The sequence below is a fragment of the Asterias amurensis genome, chromosome 3, assembly GCF_032118995.1.
Source record: "Asterias amurensis chromosome 3, ASM3211899v1".
Classification (NCBI taxonomy): Eukaryota; Metazoa; Echinodermata; class Asteroidea; order Forcipulatida; family Asteriidae; genus Asterias; species Asterias amurensis.
This window is the reverse complement of record NC_092650.1, coordinates 18,659,151-18,679,732: the sequence shown is the minus strand read 5'-3', so window position 1 is coordinate 18,679,732 and position 20,582 is coordinate 18,659,151. Positions and strand designations below refer to the sequence as shown.

The 20,582-nt window shown below is 39.9% G+C and overlaps 2 protein-coding genes across 5 annotated transcripts in view; one reads left to right on the top strand and one right to left on the bottom strand.

Annotated features, from left to right (window-relative positions):
* The window catches only part of LOC139934399 (enhancer of mRNA-decapping protein 4-like), a 28,212-nt gene extending 28,089 nt beyond the window's left edge, over positions 1-123 (bottom strand). The window contains exon 1 of the mRNA XM_071928622.1: positions 37-123. The gene's annotated coding sequence lies outside the window, so the exon portion shown is untranslated. The remainder of the gene's footprint in view (positions 1-36) is intronic.
* A 33-nt stretch (positions 124-156) lies between these two features.
* On the top strand, positions 157-19,219 carry LOC139934398 (DNA repair-scaffolding protein-like). Of its 4 annotated transcripts, none has more exons than XM_071928618.1 (18): positions 157-334; positions 1,765-2,020; positions 2,671-2,999; positions 3,360-3,434; positions 4,102-4,304; positions 4,806-4,903; positions 5,687-5,870; positions 6,239-6,389; positions 7,018-7,256; positions 7,456-7,677; positions 8,318-8,399; positions 9,865-10,017; positions 10,974-11,328; positions 11,985-12,170; positions 13,250-13,340; positions 13,923-14,046; positions 14,628-14,832; positions 16,305-19,219. In XM_071928618.1, exons 1-17 carry the CDS (start codon positions 314-316, stop codon positions 14,805-14,807), a joined length of 2,949 nt encoding a protein of 982 aa, XP_071784719.1. In that variant the 5' UTR covers positions 157-313; the 3' UTR covers positions 14,808-14,832; positions 16,305-19,219. The 4 variants fall into 4 exon arrangements, 3 of the variants coding, with proteins under 3 accessions (XP_071784719.1, XP_071784721.1, XP_071784720.1); XM_071928619.1 differs by lacking the exon at positions 157-334 and adding an exon at positions 492-552; XR_011785707.1 differs by lacking the exon at positions 16,305-19,219 and having other exon boundaries at positions 13,904-14,046; positions 14,628-14,764.
* Positions 19,220-20,582: the final 1,363 nt, after the last annotated feature.

The window sequence follows — 20,582 nt, the reverse complement described above, 5'->3', positions numbered from 1 at the left end:
GTAGTATAACACAATTTATAACAATGAAATACTCACCTTGTGCCAATTTTCTCTGATGTTCTCGTTTGATAATCTAAAAATGTAAGAAAAACAATTTTTTCGATATTGCAACATCGCAAAGGGAAAGTCCGGAATTCCCAGAATTCCTTGAAACAAAGATGGCAGCGCCCATGGTCGTTAGTTGTTTTATGCACTGTGTCGCAGTAGAAACTCGCTGAAATTCATAAAATAGCTGTTGTTTTGTTTTGATTTAAAATCATTTTTGGTCTAAGTAATAACTGATACACTACTTAATCTGTGTGAGGTATCCAACATGAATCGCACAACTAACAAGGTGAATAACAAACTTTTTATTTTTTTTATATAAATAAGTTAACGTTGAGTTGAATGACGTTACGCTTGCTTGCGTGCTGACAAAGTTGGGCGCAATCTTTGAAGGTTTTTAATTTTTGTTTTATTCGCGCGGCATGCGCGGTGTGTCATTTTGTGACGGTGCAAACTTTGTTTCCTTGTATGCGCAAGATAGCACGGGCACAAACGGGAAATTAAGAGGTTAATTAAATGGTAATTTAATTAATAATATGTTAATAATAACAAATAAAAGGGCAAGTTCGAATTGGTGGTCTGCACTGAAACTGAAGTGATACTTTTTTCTAAAACTTAGTTGGCAGAATGTTGAGAAAACATGCCTGCTTATTAATATTATTGTATGTAAAGCTAAAGTTCCAAGCACGGGACAAATCACATGCGCGCTAGTGTTGCGTCAACGTAACCCTCCTCCCGACGGCTGCCAGGAGGAGGGTTATGTTATTGCAACTATGGCAGCTTGTGTGATAAAATGGAACATCAAGATTGACAATTTGTTTTGAAAAAAAGTCATCTTTAATTTAAATATTGCGGAATGAACCTCAATACTTCTAGAACTAGGAGTACAAATCGGACTGACATCCATAACGATTTAGCAAACCAGGGAAAAGAATATTTTGGGAATAAATGACAATAATAACAAATGAAAAAGGCAGACCTGTTAATATTTGTGGTTGATCGACACTCGGCGACACTGACACTCACACTGCTGACAATTTATACTCAATCTCAACTCATTGGGTCTCATCAAATACTCCATATCGTTGCCCATTTATCTATTATTATTAATATTATGGTTTGCCAGATATTTCAAACTTTGTCCGCTTTTAGAAAAAAATTTTTTATCTGATACTTATTTCCTTCTTCGGTCCCATCACATCTCAACTACATCTGAAGATGTCAGTGTTTCGAATGCCACGTCTTGTTTGGAATTTGTTGAATTTTTGAGTGTGATTTTTAGCAAGTTAATGTTTAAAGGAACACGTTGCCTTGGATCGGTCGAGTTGGTCTTTGAAAAGCGTTCTGTAACCATTTGTTATAAAATGCATATGGTTAGAAAGATATTGAAAAAGTAGAATACAATGATCTACACAAATATGCCTCGAAATTGCGTGGATTTCTTTTAACCTCGTCGACTAACACGGTCAATTTTGACTCCCATAAATGGCCGACCGTGATAGTTCGCAACGTAAAAGGAAAACCGTGCAATTTTGAGTGATACTTGTGTGGATCAGTATATTCTACAAACTGTACTTTTAAAACATCTTTCTAACCATATGCATTTCATAACAAACGGTTTCAAACGCTTTTAATAGACCAACGCGTCCGATCCAAGGCAACGTGTTCCTTTAACACTTCCAAGTTTATGTTTTTTATTTCTTAATCTTATTGATTCAGCGCCCCTTGAAAAGAACTGACCAGTTTGACATCGAGTTGTTTACAACTGAGAATCTGCAGAGAGGGAGTGATGATGCTTCGAAGTCTAGCAAAAGGACAAGATACATGATGGGGCAAGCTATCCCTGAGCAAGGGTGGCAGCGTTGTCAGTCGGGCTTTGATGGAGTGATTACGAAGGAGGAAGAGGAGAGAAGAGGGCTGCATCAGTTGAAGAGTAGAGGAGCCAAGAGGTTCAGTCTCAGCTCGACCAAACCTGGTTAGGACTGCACCCACTTTCACTTGTGGTTTATACCTTGATATTAAATATGCAAAAGTTGTATCCCCTTAAATACACTGGACACTATTGGTAATTGTCGTCAAAGACCAGTCTTCTCATTTGGTGTATCTCAACATAATATAAAATAACAACTTGTGAAAATTTGAGCTCAATTGGTCTTCAAAGTTGCGAGATAATGATGAAAATAAAAACACCCTTGTCACACAAAGTTGTGCGCTTTCAGATGCTTGATTTCGAGTCCTCAAATTCTAAATCTGAGGTCTCTTAAATTAAATTCGTGGAAAATTACTTCTTTCTTGAAAATTACGTCACTTCAGAGGGAGCCGTTTCTCACAATGTTTTACACTATCAATCTCTCCCCATTACTCGTTACTAAGGTTTTATGCTAATAAATATTTTGAGTAATTACCAATAGTGTCCACTGCCTTTAAGGCAATCCCCTGGTTGTATCATGAACTTATAGGTGTGATGCCTGGCTGCACAACAGCTAATGATTGTATGGCTTCTGACTGGCACGGGCCCCCTGAACAAAGATGACTAAAAGGGAGACCGCCAACAGAGGGCTAGATAGCTCAGTTTGGTAGTTATTTTTGTTATTGTCACATTTGGTTTTGATGTTCGTGTTGCAGCCCAAGAAGGTTCCTCTTTGGACATTGACTGGAGCTCCAGCAGTGAGGGCCTGTCAGATGTTGAGCCCCTCCAGCAGGAGCCACTTAGTACGGAACACCACAAGAGGGCCTCGCACAAGAAGCGAACTATCCGGAAAGCAAGATGCAAGACCAGGTTTCATCAGGGAGCTAAACTTGGGAGGCTTGAGTTAGCTGCAGGAGAAGAGGATGATCTTGATATAGTGGAGGATCTTGAGGAGGGAGGAGGTAAACGGGGCGTGTCTCAGGGAGATGGGAGTAAAACGACCTCGATGACCGAACAAGGCCAGCCCACATTGGAGGAGAAGAAAGTGAGGAAAGAAGACTTTTTGTGTAGTTTCTGTGTGGTTCCACAATTTGTGCACACAGACTTGGTACAGCCTGGCTCATACTTCCTGCGAATGGGAATGAGAAGTGAATTGTGATGGCTGTTTTCACAGCGAATGTTTCGCAGGAGGTGGACACAGTTAAACTATTGCGAATTATTCATTGCGAATCTGTGACGTCAAAATTCATACCGCATTCACACTCACAAGACGTATGAACCGGGCTTACATGTGCACGTTTAAACATGTCCGTGTGATCTACTTGACCAATCAAGAATACACTGTCCTATCCCTAGGTATTTATGAATATCAGTTTGTAATCTCTCATTGCTTATTTCCACTCAGTCCTCACAGGTTCACATATCTGATTATGATTCCCCGTCAGAAGATCAGTTCAACCTTGCATCGAGTTCTCAACAGGTATGATGATGAAAAGTACTCAGTCTTGTAATGCGCACGTATCCACCCTGCTGGGTGTTCAACAAGGCGCAGATCTTAGATTATCTGGTAGAGAGTTTCATTTGCGTAGCGCAGCTGAAGGAGTGTCGAGACTTGGGTTCAATGAGGAGAAGCTTGGAACTTGATCAAAGTTTCCTTGACAGAGTGTAAACTTTGAGTAGTTCAGAGATATATAGTGGGCAGCCTTGCCGTTGAAGGATTTGGGTACTTTTTCAAAATGTCCATAGATTTACATTAAACTTACAGGGTTTGAAGATTATGATAGTGGAAAGCTTCCCTTCAAATATTACTTACTGAGGTGCTGTAGTTTTTGAGAAATGAGTGAAACAATGTCATGAAAATATGTTTGTAAAATAATAAAATAATTTTCGTCTTCATGACATTGTTTTACTCATTTCCCAAAAACTACAGCACCTCAGCACATAATATTTTCAGGGAAGCTTTCTACTATCATCATCTTCAAACTGTGTAAGTTTAGTGTAAATCTGTGGACATTGTGTTTTTTGTCCTACAAAAGTTACATAGACCCTTTAAATAAAACCAAAGGTAGAACCAATGAAATACATTATTGAGCAACTTCTTCACTGCAATAGTTCTGTATCAAGAATACACTGATTGCTTTCTACAGGGATCCAGCTCTCTGCACATCTCTGACCACTCCCCCACCCCTCAGCCGTCACCGGTCCACAGCCCCTCCAAAGAGAGTCCTAGAACTGGAACCGAACTACTTAAACGTCTCAAACTACCAGAGAGGACCCCTGACAAAGAGGGCGCTACAGGGGGACCTAGCGGAGGCGGGGATTCGGGGAAGAAAAAGAAAAAGTTTGTCAGGTATTCTGAATAACTGCTGTTTCAAAACTGATGAATTTGCTTTAAAGGCAGTGTGTACTTTTACTAATTGGCAATGATCAGTATCCTCACTTGGTGCATCCCAACATATCCCTAAAATAAAAAACCTGTGAATCCTGTGAAACCTGGTCATCGAAGATGTAGGAAAATAATGAAAGAAAAACCACCCTTGTTGCATAGAATTGTGTGTTTTCAAATAGTCTAAAACTACATTACTTCAAAGGGTGTAATTTTTAACAATGATTTATAGGGTCAATATCTCTCCAGTGCTCTTTACCAAGTAAGTTTGGAAAATTTATGTATTTTAAAAAGCTACTCGCTATTGACAATGCACTGAATGTGTTTTTTTGTGCATAGAAACAACTCTTGAAAAAGCTAAAGAGCAATTCCAAACAGCAATATTGAGAGAGATTTGAAGGCAAAGTGCCCTTTTATTATTTTTGAGAATTCAGTTTTTAGATTGATTTGTGAATATTTTTCCAGGGGTGGTTTAGCTGAAGATTTACAGAGAGTGATGAACAGGGAGAAATCCTCCATGGCGTTCTGGTCTCATCGAACGATAGACACAGCAGCAACAAACCGTAAGATCACAATCTTCATTTGCTTGAGGGTGGGGTGGGAGCCTGTCAGGTTAATGTGGGTGCGTTCGATTAGCTTCCCCGGGTCAACCCTGATCTGCCCCCGGTATGTTCAAATAGCTTTGACATCACTCCAGGGGCTCACCCGGGTCAGCCCCAAGTGCCCTGCTTGCGGAACAGGTCACTTGGGGGCCGGCCCGAGGTGCATGACGTCACAACAAGAGGGTGAGTGATTGTTCGATTAGCTCTTGTCAGGGACTCACCCGAGTGAGCAGTGGGGGTTGACACAGGGAAGCTAATCGAACGCACCCAGTAGTGGCATCTTTCCTCGCCTTGGACCTCTAGGACCCTGGCGCAAATCGGTTGGGTTTTCAGTCCCTTACTTGATGAGTTTCTGGCAGTGGTTGCGGAATGCACCGCTGCACTTTGTGAAGTGTAATGTATTTTGTTAGTACTTGCACAAGTCTATTTTTGTTGTAAAGTAACATCACGCTGCCCGCACTGGGCTCCGCCATGTTAAGCTCGTGTTTAGTTTACATGTCAGTAAAACGGAATGGTGTTCAGCTCACAATAAATGCTTTGAAGTGCAGAATTACAGATACAATTGAGTTTTCTATGTATAGTTGGTAATACTAGGAGTAGTCTTAGGTGTTTCAGAAATGAGTCTCATAATTCAATTTAAACAAGACGCCCGAAGATAAAGCGCTTTGTAGTTGTTAACCTAGTCTCTGGAAAATCCCCCAATGTTGCAGTTTAACTCTCACTAAACTGTCTTTTATCTTTTAGAGAGTCCTGCACTTGACCTTCTCGTCCTATCTTTGGAGGAGGTCAGGGGATTGTTCATCACCCGATGCCAGATGCAACCTTTGACCTCCGAGGTCAATGAGGAAATGCTTGTGCTGTTTTCTCAAGCCAATGGGAGACAGTTAAAGCTTGGATTGGGGTCAAGGGTCAGAGTTCATCCTCCATGGTATGGAAACAATTGAACCGGTCTTAGTTCAATGAAAATCAATTTTATGTCAACTCTCAGCATCTATTGAAAGTTGTTACCCAGTTAAAAGAAATTTTTTTTCAACCCTTCGTCATCTTGTAGATATTGTTTGTTTGTTTGTTTAGATGATCTTCTTGTCAAGGGAACTCGGCAAGCTCTCGCACGGGAATATAACAACCAAGCTGGCAACAACAAATCTCTCTCATACAAACATTGGTTAAATGTCTAGGAATATGAGTTACACAAATCATGAAATTGTGATTCAGTAACGAGACGACAACACTGATTCTAGTCGTTGTGATATCAGCGGTTAGCTCATGATCACCATTTTTTTTCTTTTCATTTAGGCAGAAGTTGACTCTACCGAAGTATAAGCAGCCTGTGATTCTTTGCACCTATTTCTGTCAGTCAGTGGAGGATTGCACAGAGGGTGGCAAGCAAACGGGGAATCAAGCCTCGTTGTTCCCGAACATGATGAGTGGTCCCTCACTTGGAGAGGTATATCTCAACATATTCTACTAAACAAGTCAGCAATGACCAAAAGTAGTTTTGTTTTAATGAGGCCATACAGGCTCAAATGTATCTTCTCAGCCCAATTCAAGTCTTGCAGGTCTAAGAAAACTTTGTTCCTTTTTAACAGAGTAAATCATGGATATTACGATTCCAAATGTTTTCCAGACAAAAACGCCAGTTATAAACTGCAGAGTTCTCTTACACAAGGATCTTAACGAAATTCATTTTCCAAGCATCTTTTCATTTGCCTTGTACGGTCTAAATGTGACTATCTTCCTACTGTTCCAGGCCTTGCGCTTAAGCTATTGATGAAGTAACCCACCTGGCAGTTTACTCTGCAACTGACTTGCCCCAGATAGTTTAGGAAATTGTTTAAAAAAAAAAATTGTTCATAAATCACTAAGCTTTAAAACTATAATTTAACAATCATTTTCAGGACAGTTCTTTTCAGAACTAAGAACTCTGAAAAAATCTCTGCTGCTGTGATAAAAAAGTTCTAAAAGAACCAAATAAACACTGATTTTCTCCTTCCTGATTTTGTATAATACCTTTTCTGTTTAAGTTTTTTTCTTGCTGTCATTCTCTATTTTTTATCATCTTATATCTCCGATAGCAACTGAGGCCACTACAACTCTTCCAGCCCAGGCCGATTCCAGCCCAAACAACGACCAAGTCAACTTTGCAGTCAGTACTGCCACAATCTACAGAGGCCCCAAAAGGCCAAGTATCCGATTCCTTCCTGGACAGCATAGCACAGACCGGTATGTATTCCTCAGCAGGCATGTGTGTGGTGGCGACTATTCACAGAGTGTACTACAGGAGATGTTACACGGAGGCTACCTTAGCAAGCAGGTTAGAGATGTGACTTTTCATATCAGATATCAAATAACAAACAACAAGGGAAACTGGGTAAACTTTTTATGATCTTGAACAAAGACAAATTGACTAAAATGGGATTTGAACCAGCGCCCTCCGAAAACATGCCTGCGCTCTACCTATTTATGTTTGTTGTCAGTCTCCCTATATTGTCAATATCTTTATCTTTACACAGGAAGTTTCCAAGTCGCCCCCTTGCAGTGCCTGCCAAGCAATCCACAAAGTGGACCCTACTCATCCAGGACAGCCAGGGGGTCTTCTGTGAGCTTCAGGTGACCCTAGCAGGCACTGGGGAGGAGGATGAGGAAGAGGAATGGAGGCGGTGTTTGAGACATGGAGAAGGGAAGACGTTCGTCTTCTCTGGACTCAAAGTGATGAGACGAGTAAATAGAACAAGGTGAGGTCAAAGGTCGGGTCTAGATATATTTGAACTAAGTTAAAGAAAAGTTTTGATATTTAAACACAAGTACCAGAACTTTGTCTGTGCATGTAGTAAAAGTCAAACCATATACTAACTACTACTTTTTGTGTTCCCATAATATGCATTGTCAAGATTGTCCATGCAGGTTTTTTATTTTTTATTTTAATTTTTTTATAACACTTATCTTGCCCCAAATCTCCTGTTGTACTGAGTAATATTTCCTTCTGCCCTTTGCAGGAAAATACTACCCAAACACTTTTTTTTTCAATTTGGCAAATCGACCAAGAAAACTTTATGAACCATTTATTTTTTGCCATTACTTTTGCAACCACTGCTTTAATTGGACTCAAGCTTCAGGAATATGCACTTGTCTAAAGCTCTGTACCAAAGCCTACAATTTCAAGGTTACTGCTGAAGCCAGAGCAAAAAGGTTTCAAAGAGGGCCACTGTTTCTCAAAAACAATATCATTTGCGATGAAATGTTTACAGGTTGCTTGTATGGTATTATAAGGACTGGAAAGTATTGGCTCTTCCAGAAAACTAACAATGTATGTCAATGTTGATGTTGAAGAAGTAAAGTGTATTACCCCTATGCTGTTTTGTCTCTCTATTTCAGATCTCCAGGGTTGTTTTCGTTAATAGATTCAATGTGGTCCCCTTGTGAAGGAACAACCAGTCAAACAGACACAGAATCACAGGTAACCTTTAACCCCTGACTATTCCCAATTACTCTTAAAGCCATTATACACTTTCGGTAAACAGTATTGTCCAAGTCCCACACTTCGTGCATCACAACTTATATATAAAACAACAAACCTGTGAAAATTTAGGCTCAATCGGTCATCGTAGTTGGGAGAAAATAACGGGAAAACCCACTCTTGTTTCCGCGCGTTTTGCCGTGTCATGACATGCTAAGGAGAATTTATGTTGTTTTACCGTTTTCTCAAAAAGTAAAGCATTTCATGGACTAATATTTCAAGAGAAGTCTTTCACCATTACCTTCTGTAAACCCTGTAAATTATTTGTAAATCTGTGAACTTTTTTTTTTTTTTCTGTACCGAAAGGGTCCAATGGCTTTAAAGAGAACGCTATGTTCAGAAAACTGTCTCCTCGGTCTTTCTAAATTTTTGTCATTATTACATTACCATACATCACAAGGTCAGACGGCCACTTCAATGTGAGGGCTACACTGAGGGCTATCAGCCCAAATCAACTGTTACCCAGGGCAGTTGCCACCTACTCCTGGGGCTGAAACAGGGTTATCCCCTTCACAGTCCGTAAGGATGTAGGCATGGGTATCATCCACTGGGATCCTGGCTGGTACACCTTCTTTTATCAAGACCCAACCTCTTCTATCAAGACCCAACCTCTCCTATCAAGATCTTACTATATTTTTTTATTTTCTTCCCTTCGTGCCGAGTATGTACAATGTCTAGATCTCATATAACTAGTCGTCACACTCATTCTATGCACACTAAGAACAGTGATACTCTTTCTCTCAACGGTATGTGTTTTAAACGTTTTATATACCGCGAGGTATATATAGGGCAGTTAGACTTTATGTCTTTCTTATAAAAAAACACTGGGATCCTGGCTGGTACAGCAAAATGCACTACCGTCCCAACTTTTTACAAGGCAAATATGGTTTAAGTACTTTGCTCAATGGCACAAGTGTCATGACTGGGCTTCCAACCTTCACTCTACTGCTGACCAGAGCTTGGGTCCAGTGAACTGTACCACTCGTCCATGAACGAAGACACACTTACACCCATGACATTCCAGCCCTGATGTAGTGTCGATCGCTAACAATAATGTATAAGAATGCCTTTCACTAAGACTAAACAAATTATTTCATTAATTGATTGTGATTGTGAGGCTAGGGGCTCTTTGAAAGGTAAACTTACTGTACTAGCCAAGAACCCAATGAAGAGAAGACAAGGAAAGAAGTTCCAGTTTTAGATGTGGGAAGAAAACCCCAAACAATTATTCTAGGGAAAACCCATGCAGTCATGTAGGGACTGAAAACCCAATCCACATAGTACATGTAGTGCTCCCGGTGGGATTCCCAGAGGTTGAAGGCGAGGTAAGAGACCCCACTACACCAACCTGACCACCTATGCTTTCATATAACTGTTTGTACATAATTTTTTTGATAAACCACAGGATTCCAAGTCACAGGGACTTGTAGCGCCACAAAGCTTCTGCTACATCTTGGGAGTACAGACATTGAAGAATTCCATCAGAGAGGAGGGGACTCACCGAGTGAGAATACCTTACAGAGAACCTGTAATAAACACCCTGGGGGAAATTGAAAAGGTAGCTGCAGTTTGCTCAATTGTTTATGTTTGTTGTAAAGGAATTGTAATTATTTGTCGGGTTCTGGATAGTCTTGAGTCCAAGACCTTACTAACAGAAGGTTTGTCTTTTCGTTCTTGAATTCATCCCACAAAGGGCAGGTTTTTTATTCTTGAATTCATCCCGAAAGTGGGCGTGCTTTTTGTTCTTGAACTCATTCCATTAAAGGCAGGCTTTTCCTTCTTTAATTCTTCCCTAAAGAGGGCGTGCTTTCGATCTTGAATTAATCGCGGCTGATGATTGTCTTTGACACCCTCTGTTGTTGGAAATGATCCATTTCGGTGCAAACCAAGAAGAGTGACGCCCTCTGTTGTTGGAATTGATCCATTTAAGCTGCAAAGGTATTGGAACCAAGACTCGGCACTGGATGGGTTGAAGGTAGAAGAGCAATACAAAAGTGTTATAAGCAAACGCATGTATGCACAAATGCGGATTGCATGTAAAGCCAGCTAGCTAGCTTACCAGCTAGAGGGCAGTCAGATCTATTACAATATTTTATTATACACATATTTGCTGGCATAATTTGGTAACTAGTGTATGTCTATTCCCCCTCGGGTCTGTGAGTGACCAGAAGAGGGCCTATTTTCCGAGACCGGTTATGTGTCTTATAACACACTTCGTTCTTAAAAGTGAAAGAAGAGAAGAAACTTGGAAAAGAAAGGAAGTTTTTTCATTGTAGTTTCTGGCTCATGTCAAGAGATGGCGCTGTAACCTGTCACTTTTTAAAAAGACTATGTCCGGTCAGGCACTATTCCCGCAAAACACACACGCGCGAACACTAGACTATATTAGTTCACCCCACGTGACCGTGTTTCAGCCAACCAGAATACAGAACAAGCAAGATGTGTGTTATAAATGCTGATAGTGATAGTTCCATATCACTTTATATGTGTTTATTTTTATTGCCTTTTTTACAGATGTCAGATATTAGCAATCAGCGAGTAGCCTGTTATGCCAAACTAGTGTATGCTCATCCTGTCATCGATCCCCACACTACATCTCAACAACCTCAGTCCGAAACACCTACCACAGACTGGCACCTCTTCCTCACAGACCACTCACTATCTCCAATAGCAGAATCAGCAACAGAGACTGAAAAGAACTCAGAGAGTGTGACTGGAATGCTCGGTGATGAGCGGTACAGCGAGGGGCGTGGCACCAGACTCATGTATATCTATGTGAGGAAATCCTGCAGTGCAGTGGAATGTGAAAAAGACTGCTTTGGAGTTCCAGGTAGTCTGGTTCTTCTGAGAGATTTATGCTGTGAACAAGGTAAGGCTGTGTCTAGGGGCCAATTTCTTAGGGCTGCTTAAGCACAAAAACTTGCTAAGCACTAAGCATGTTAAAATTACACTTACCAGAATAGGGTTACCAGCCAACCTAGCATGTCACAAGTACAATTGTGACTGGTTACCTGCTCATTTTTGCTTAATAAGCAGCTCTATGAAATCGCCTACTGGTAAAGCGACTGTAGCTATGGCTATATGGCTACAGATACAACTTGAAAGAATGGGTTTTTGCAGTGAGCTAGCCATAGCTGTTGCCAAAACTGCCAAGTCAATTGCAGCCTAAAGTCATGTTCATACTTGCTATGACTGCGAATTTGAAGTGAACTTTGGCGTCAAAGCTCTGTTTTCACTGCAAATGTTTTGAATGAGCACATCTCAATTCTTTCAAGAAATTTGTGACGTCAAAATTCTAAATCGCTTTGAGGCACTTTATAAGTTTCTTTACTTTTATATTTATTACTCATATCATTCAACGACTGGCTTACAATATTTACAATGGTTTTTTTTTAGTAAGAGAGCTTGTGGCTGGCCCCCAGGTTTTCTGGCATATAAATGCCTGTAGATAGCCACCCATAAAAGGGTATCATAATTAACATTAGCTTTGTATACCTTTCATTGAAATTCTATGATATAACACAGGTCATCTGCATGCGGATACATACACCACCATCGACAATCTCACTGAAAACCAAACTGAGAAAGAGACTGAGAGGAATTGCAATCCTCAAGATGGGAACCTCATCCATCGATTATCAACCCTCCCTATCCCTCCGTTACCGGATCTTGGTCTTCATAGTGATCAACATACTCTTGTCTCTGTCTCAGGTAAGAGCAATCAGCGAGGAGCTCTTGCACACATGGAAGGGCGTCCACAAAGAGCAAGTTCGAGTGCGCACATTTAGTCCACCAGTGGTCGACCACAGACTAGCAACGCACATGCGCAGTGACGTACTCACCCGAACGACTCGTTGGTAGTCTAGTCAACCTTCCACCTTTTTGCTAAAGTGTCACTGGTTCCCTTCTGCGCTTAACACATGTTAGAATGGAACATGCTGTTGGGACCAGTGAAGAAACCATGGGCTCGAGGCTGGTTCCAAATGGTCGACCACAGTAGTCAACCAATGGTCAACCAGCCTGGGTTCGAGTCAAAATGGTCAACCTTTAGTTAACCATTGTGCACACTTGAACTTGCTCATAGATATGCAGGTTTTAATCTTTGGCACAATTTAATTGAGCTGCTAAACACAAAAAGTAGTTCATAACGCAACAAACTTACTCTGGATTATTGTGTTGGCGTTCGACCAACTGAGCTATCTAGCCCTATGTTGACACTCTCCCTATTTTGTCAATGTCTTTGTTTGGGTTGCCAGTCAGAAACTGTTTACGGCTGAGTAGCCAGGGATCACATGCACTTTTACGATGCAACCTGGGCCCAATTTCATAGAGCTGCTAAGCACAAAAATTTGCTTTGCAAGAAATTTCTTCCTTGATAAAAACAGGATTACCAGCCAAACTTCCATTTGTTTTATATTGCTTGTTACTGGTATTCAGCTGTTGTTGGCTTATCCTGAAAATCATGTGCAAATTTTGTTGGTAATCCTGTTTTTATCAAGAAAGAAATTTCATGCTAAGCAAAAGTTTTGTGCTAAGCAGCTCTATGAAATTGGGCCCTGGATGGGATGCAAGTTTTTATTTCAGATATCAAATAATAAACCACAAGGGAAACTATAACTGGTACATTTAAAACTATTGGGGGTGACAAAGACAAATTGACTAGTGCAGGATATGAAACCATGACCTCAGGATTACCGTGCCGGGGTTCTACTAACTGAGCTATCTAGTCCTATGATGGACACTTCCTATACCACTACGTGACATTTATTTCCTTGGTTGTGATTTCTAAGGTGTGGTGACTGGAGTAGATGAAGCAACAGCCTACAGCTGGCCAGCCTGTGACACCTGCGGCAATGACAGACTCCAAGTTGATCCCAACAGGTAAATAACTTATATAAATATTTTACCTTAGGGCAGAGCAGGCGTATGGCTCCATCTCACCTGGTACTGTATTCAATCAATCAATCAGAGGGAATTATAAATTCAGCGCCCAAATCAACCAAAGTTGTTAAAAGGCGCTCAAGACAGTTGGATGAAATTAATTTTGATACACTTGTTTGAATAGAAAACATTTGAGGAGTTTCTTGAAAATGTGAATAGTGTAGGGAGAGTGTTTCTTTCTTTTGGTCCAAAACAGGAGAGTGAGCGATCTGCAAATGACACAGCACAGGTTCTGGGCACGATAAACTGATGGGAATTGAGGATGATCTAAGCTTTCAGCGTTGTGGTTGCAGCTTTAGTAAAACAGATATGTAGGATGGCGCCTGTTTATGGAGAGCTTTGTACACAAGAAGAATAGCTTTGAATTTGAAATGTTGTTGTAAAAGGAGCCAGTGAAGAGCAATGGGTATTAGATTCATCTTATGAGTTTAAATATTTTTTACTGAATCCTTGGTGTAATTTTTGTTATAAAAGAACAGTGATGTATGACTTATTTATATTAGAATGTTTGTTTTGATACAGTGGCTCCGAGTTGCACTGCAAGGTGTGTCAAAGGTCGGTGACCTCCCCCTTGACCCGAATGCATCTTGAGATAACTATGGATACTCCGGCGTTAGGTCAAGGAGAAGCAAAGATCAAAGTTCAGGTACGAGAATTTGGTTTATTTATTATATATATCAGTAGTGTATATGCGGCATCATGTCACGGCTGCTGAGCAGTCTAGTTCACCGGACCCAAGATCTGGTGCTGTCAGTGGCAGATTGTGGGATTGAATCCCGGTCACTACACTTGTGGCCATGAACAAGGCACTTAACCATAGTTACTTAAAATAAATTGGGAAGGCAGTGCAATGTGTTCCCCTAGTCGGGCTCTTGGTGGATGATACTCTTGCCTACAGATTGTGAAGAGGTTAATCCTGTTAAGTGGAGCCCTCACCTTGAAGTGGCCTTTTGGCCTTGTGAGTTGGGCGATACCTCATTTAAAAAGTAGAGATTTGATGATTGCACATAATTAAAACTTTTAGGAAAAACAAAAGTCTGATTTAAATAAGAAAATTCAGATCTGAAACTAATCTATTCTTTCTCATCTTGTAATGCAACATAATTCAGCTTTTGTGTTGCCAGTTGGTTATTTCATAAAACAGAAAAGAATGAATGAATACTTCCAACGATCAGCTCTCATCAATCCCCTCCCCCTCCTACTCCCCATTATTAATTTCTTCAACAGCTACTGCAGTCCAGTATCGAGCAGGTACTTCCCCCTCTCAGCAGCCAGGAAGACGGCTATGACATGCAATGCATCATGGGAATCAACATCGGACCAATCAGCTGCTTCCTGAGGACTGTCTCTAGGCAGCATGGGGAACCTGTGAACTTTGACCTCGAGGAAGTATCCCTTGAACCATGACCGTGATACATCCTTTAAAAACAAGGTAGAGGACACTTTTGTTCTTGACCCAATTCACCTGACTTCACCATCAGAAAAATCTTTGATGCACCATTTGGTGGGCAATGTCACTGTGCGTTATTCAGTGAAGTGTGCATTTTAGGCGAAGAGGTGTTTACACATAAACCTATTGCCCACCAATGGTGAGCATGGCACAGATGCCGCGCGCATGGCGTGCGTGCAAGGGGTCAGTAGCTGTGTTTCTTCTTTCCTGCCATCAAACATTCCTCCCCCCCAATTTCATTACTTTCAGTATCCACTCTTTATTCAATCCAAACAATACTTCTATTGATCTCTTTTAAAAGTGAGTGGCTAAGAGACCGAGATTTCTTTGGTTTCTTACCCCCAAAAGATCTATTTCACAACTCCCATTCATAAAAAGAACACAGAAGTGATATGCAAAAGAAAACAAACAACACCCCCAGGGAATGCACCAAAAATTTATCAACAACTGACAATTGACAGGCTGCTTTCCCTATATCCGGCTCTTGTTCAACCCCAAATAATTTAAAGGCACTGGACACCTTTGGTTATTGTCAAAGACCAGTATTCTCACTTGGTGAGCATAATGAAAGGCAAAACACCCTCATTGCACAAATTTGTGTGCTTTTAAGATGCCTTGTAAAAAGCTTCAGGCCTGCTGAAGTCAATTAATGTTTAAATGAGAATTTACCTCTTTCTCAAGAACTAGGTTACTTCTGAGGGAGCTGTTTCTCACAATGTTTCATACTGTCAACAGCTCTCCATTACTCGTTACCAAGTAAATTTTTATGCTAACAATTTTTTTGGAGTAAATACCAACAGTGTCCAGTGCCTTTAAAGGAACACGTTGCCTTGGATCGGTCGAGTTGGTCTTTGAAAAGCGTTTGTAACCGTTTTTTATAAAATGCATATGGGTAGAAAGATGTTGTGAAAGTAGAATACAATGATCCACACAAACATGCCTCGAAATTGCGTGGTTTTCCTTTTACCTTGTCGACTAACACGTCGGCCATTTATGGGGGTCAACATTTTGACTCCCATAAATGGCCGACCATGTTAGTCCGCACAGTAGAAGGAAAACCACGCAATTTCGAGGCAAACTTGTGTGGATCATTGTATTCTACTTTTAAAACATCTTTCCAACCATATGCATTTTATAAAAAACGGTTACAAACGCTTTTGTTTTGACCAACTCGTCCGATCCAAGGCAACGTGTTCCTTTAAAGCATAAACCAGGTAAGTTTCTCTTGTGGTTATTGTTTGATGTATAAAGATAAATCCATACCAAGGTTTGTACATTTGAGTCTTTCCCCAATGAATATCAAAGATGCTATTTATAAGTCAATCCTATTTTTAAATCCGCAACAGCTTCGTGGGGTGAACATCCATTTCTGATAGTAGTTTTCTGCACTAGCACCTTCTGGTTCTGATTCTGAAAAGAATCGGTATCACTTTGACCCTTTACGTTTTTTCCAGGTTTCAGGAAGCGTGTTTGGAAGTCCTGTGAACAACCATTAGAAATGTAATGAGACTGTCATTGAGGAAAAGATCGACATGGTCTTGTGAAATAATGCAAGTCATTAAATGTTTTTTGATACTATGCTTGGTAATCACGATGATTTTCATGACTAAACGAGCTACATTTGGTAAATGGAGCATAAGTATAAACACAAGTTTGTGTATGGGCTTTGATCAAGTGTTGCAGAGGCTGTTGTGAAACTTTAGGGGATATGTTTGGTTTTTGCTTCTTCAATTAAAAAAATGGAACGTTATGTTGAAACTACGGAACTGAACCTGGGATGAATTGCTCTGTTGTTGTAAACACTGTGACGTCATCTACAGTTAGACTTACTGACTTTTTTAACTCAGTGTAAAGGTTTTCATCACAGGCCTATGGGGATTGTTTCACTAAAAGGGGGGGGGGTTCTGTTTAGCAGAGTTTTTTTATGCAGCTTTTTCTGCTTAAAGCAGCTCTATGAAATTGAGCCATGGATTACACAGGTACTGTCCAAAGAATTGTTTCCAGTTTTTGTTGTTTTTTTGAATGCTGCAGATAGGCAGTGCATGCTGGTCAAAGTATGTATTAAAGACACTGGACACCTTTGGTAATTGTCAAAGACCAGTCTTTTCACTTGGTGTATCTCAACATATGCATAAAATAACAAACCTGTGAAAATTTGAGTTCAATTGGGGGGGGGGGTCTGTTTAGCAGAGTTTTTTATGCAGCATTTTCTGCTTAATGCAGCTCTGTGAAATTGGGCCATGGTTTACACAGTTACTGTACAAAGAATTGTTTCCAGTGTTTGTTGTTTTTCTGAATGCTGCAGTTAGGCAGTGCATGCTGATCAAAGTATGTATTCAAGGCACTGGACACCTTTGGTAATTGTCAAAGACCAGTCTTTTCACTTGGTGTATCTCAACATATGCATAAAATAACAAACATGTGAAAATTTGAGTTCAATTGGTTATCGAAGTTGCGAGGTAATAATGAAAGAAAAACACCCTTGTCACACGAAGTCGTGTGCTTTCAGATGCTTGACTTTGAGACCTCAAAATCTAATTCTGAGGCCTCGAAATCAAATTGAAGTATATATCGAAATGAAGTACATTTCAAAATATGTTAAGATTTGCTCAGCAGAAACGGGTTACCAGCCAAAAATGTCATAAAGTGAACAGTTTTGGTAATGGTGCCCTGTTAGGATTATTGCTTAGCAAAGAGGCATAATAAGAGGTATTTTCTGCTAACAGCTTTATGAAGTTGGGACTGTTGTTAAGTCGATTAATCAGCTCTGAAATGATAGTCGGGCAAAATAAATTTGGGTCAAAGAGTACTAGCATCTTGTCTATGAATTCAGAACATTTATTTAATGTTGAATTTGAATTTGTGCCCAAAAACTTTTGTTTCACTTTTAAGAGTTTTTCCTACAGTTTTTTCCCATTTTCTTGTTGAACAAAATTTACTGTGTTTCCCTATTAAATTCACATTCATGAATTAAATAGCATCAGTGTTCTTTTGTGTCATTCCCGTCATGAACAAGGTGCCTCATTAAAATATAAAAAAGGTGCACCATCGAGAAGACCTCATCATTGCTTTTCAAATGCATGATAAAGGATAAAACAAATACCTGAAGCCTTTCTCATATTCAAATGTAGGGGTGAACAATTACCTCTTTCCCTTAATAAAACTACATTAGTTTAAAGACAGTGGACACTATTGGTAATTACTCAAAATAGTTATCATCATAAAACAAGTAATGGGGAGAGGTTGATAGTATAAAACATTGTGAGAAACGGCTCCCTCTGAAGTGACTTAGTTTTCGAGAAAGAAGTAATTTTCCACAAATTTGATTTCGAGACCTTAAGTTTAGAACTTGAGGTCTCGAAATCAAGCATCAGAAAGCACACAACTTCGTGTGACAGGGTGTTTTTTCTTTCATTATTATCTCGCAACTTCTACGACCGATTGAGCTCAAATTTTCACAGGTTTGTTATTTTATGCATATGTTAAGATACACCAAGTGAGAAGACTGGTCTTTGACATTTACCAATAGTGTCCACTGTCTTTAAAGGGGGTCGTTTCTAACAATGCTTTATAATAGCAACAGCTCCCAGTGCTCTTTACAAAGTAAGCTTTTGTAGTCATTAACTTTTGGAGTAACTTCCCTTTAATAAGCACTAACGGAGCGACTATTACTGACATGCCCTTTTCCGGCCAGTGTCAGGAGGAGAGAGGTTGTCTGTTTGACGTAGGCCCTACTTCCAGTTTCGCCGGTAGTTTCAGCCACATGATGCGAACCCTTGTTTTTTCGTTAATTCGAAAGTGAAAAGCACTCGATTCATACACGTCACGTACATTTCTATTTTTAAAAAGAGATACTTGTTCAGATAATAATATGATAAGTTGATAACCCTCATTTCCCCCTGGTTAAGTTGAGATTAAAAATTCCTGACGTATACTGGAGTTAAAACAAATAGAAGGGTGTTAAATTAATGAAAAGGTGTTGCCTTTAAAGTAATGCACGTGACCGCGACTTTCGTTTTCACACAATACATGTGTCATGGCCAAGCGGTTTATAGCGCATCGAATTCAAGTTATGTAGTGTCCCAAAATTTCATGGAGCTGCTTTTTAGCGGAAAACTTACTAATCAAGCAACAATTGCTTACTGGAAAGTTACCAGCCAAACTATACCATGACTATAGTTACCTGCTTATTTTTTACTGAGCAGAAATATTTTGTTAAGCAAACTTTTTTCTACTTTTTGAAAAAAGTCTTTGTGGTGTAGGTTCGAGTCCCGGTCATGACACTTGTGTTTACATGTTGCGGTGACTCGTTAGCAAGATGCTTTATTCGTATAGTTCTTATCAATTACTAATGGGTATACTTGCAAGTGCAAGGGGTAGGTTAAAATTGAAATTGGAGCCCGCAGGGCGGCCCGGGAGCTATTTTTTTTTAAACTCCCAATTTCATTATGACGAGTAACCTGACGGAAAGAGCCAATCACAGTGGCAGGGGAAAAAGATATTGCAATGTCGTTTGAAAAAGAGATCGCGGCCCGTGACGGTATTCAGGGAGCCAAGATTTCTGGGTAACGAATGTTATAAATACGGGCCCAATGAACTATCAAGGTCACTACTAGACTAGTGAAAGCGCATTAAACCATTATTGTAAATGGTCTATATTATATAAGAACATTGTTTAAAAGTGTTATATTGTAAATGCTGTGTAAATCCATATGATAGGCCTGTTGTTTTGTTTCTTGGTACCGGATGGTCTCTAGAGTGATTGTCCAAGCTAGCCTCGGGACAGCAAAAGGGTCCCCGATGTTTTTATATATATATAAATAAATTTGCACCATCTCGTGACCGTGAAGCTTTGCAAGGTCTTTGCAAAGTGCAGCAATCAATGCTTACGTCTTATTAGTTGCCTTGCTCTTATCCAATCCATAGCACAAACAAAACTCTTGCTTAGCAATCAGCAGAAACAGTTTATAAGGTGTGTTTGTTTTTGTCAGAAAGCAATGTTAATTGGCAGGCACTTGGTGGTTTGCTCGGAACCCGATATATAATGACTGAAAATTGAAGTTTGTAAAAGTAGACCTATGCATAATGAGTTGGGACGTAGTATTTGAATAGTTTCATATTTTATAATAAAATAACAATTATTGCTTCCACACTGGATTCAAGAACCAAGGTCTGTGGGATATTATTATTTACGCGGATTATTCTTCATGGTAGGATTTAGAAGAAAAAAAATCTTGGTACTAATGGTAGGCATATTTAAGGCTCTTGACTACCTCAATTTCCAGCAATTTTCTAAACGTCAAATAAGCTCACACGGTTTTGCCGTTTGATTCTGTTATTGAATATGTTGACAGTAAATTAATAAGGCTAACTTTGAAGAAACTCGATGTGATGGTTTTGTGCTGGGCCCAGCAAGTAATGCCATCTAGCTGGATCCCTGGCCCCAAATCACAATTTTTTGAGCTTAAACGTTGATTTTTGTGCCCTAGAAAAAAATCCCATTAAAAAAACTTTCCCCTGTCGCGTGAAATTACACTTTCAGGCCTATACATAGGTAGGTTAGGCTTAGATAAAGTAACTGAATAGTTTGCCTGTACTAGCTAGCCCATTATTTAGGTTTTCCAGTAAATACTTTCGTTTTCCCAGGACCTCTATGTTTGAAGCATCCCGTGACCAAACGAGATTGTTTGTTCGCATGCCACAGTGGGCAAGGTCAACTTCTCAAAAGGAAC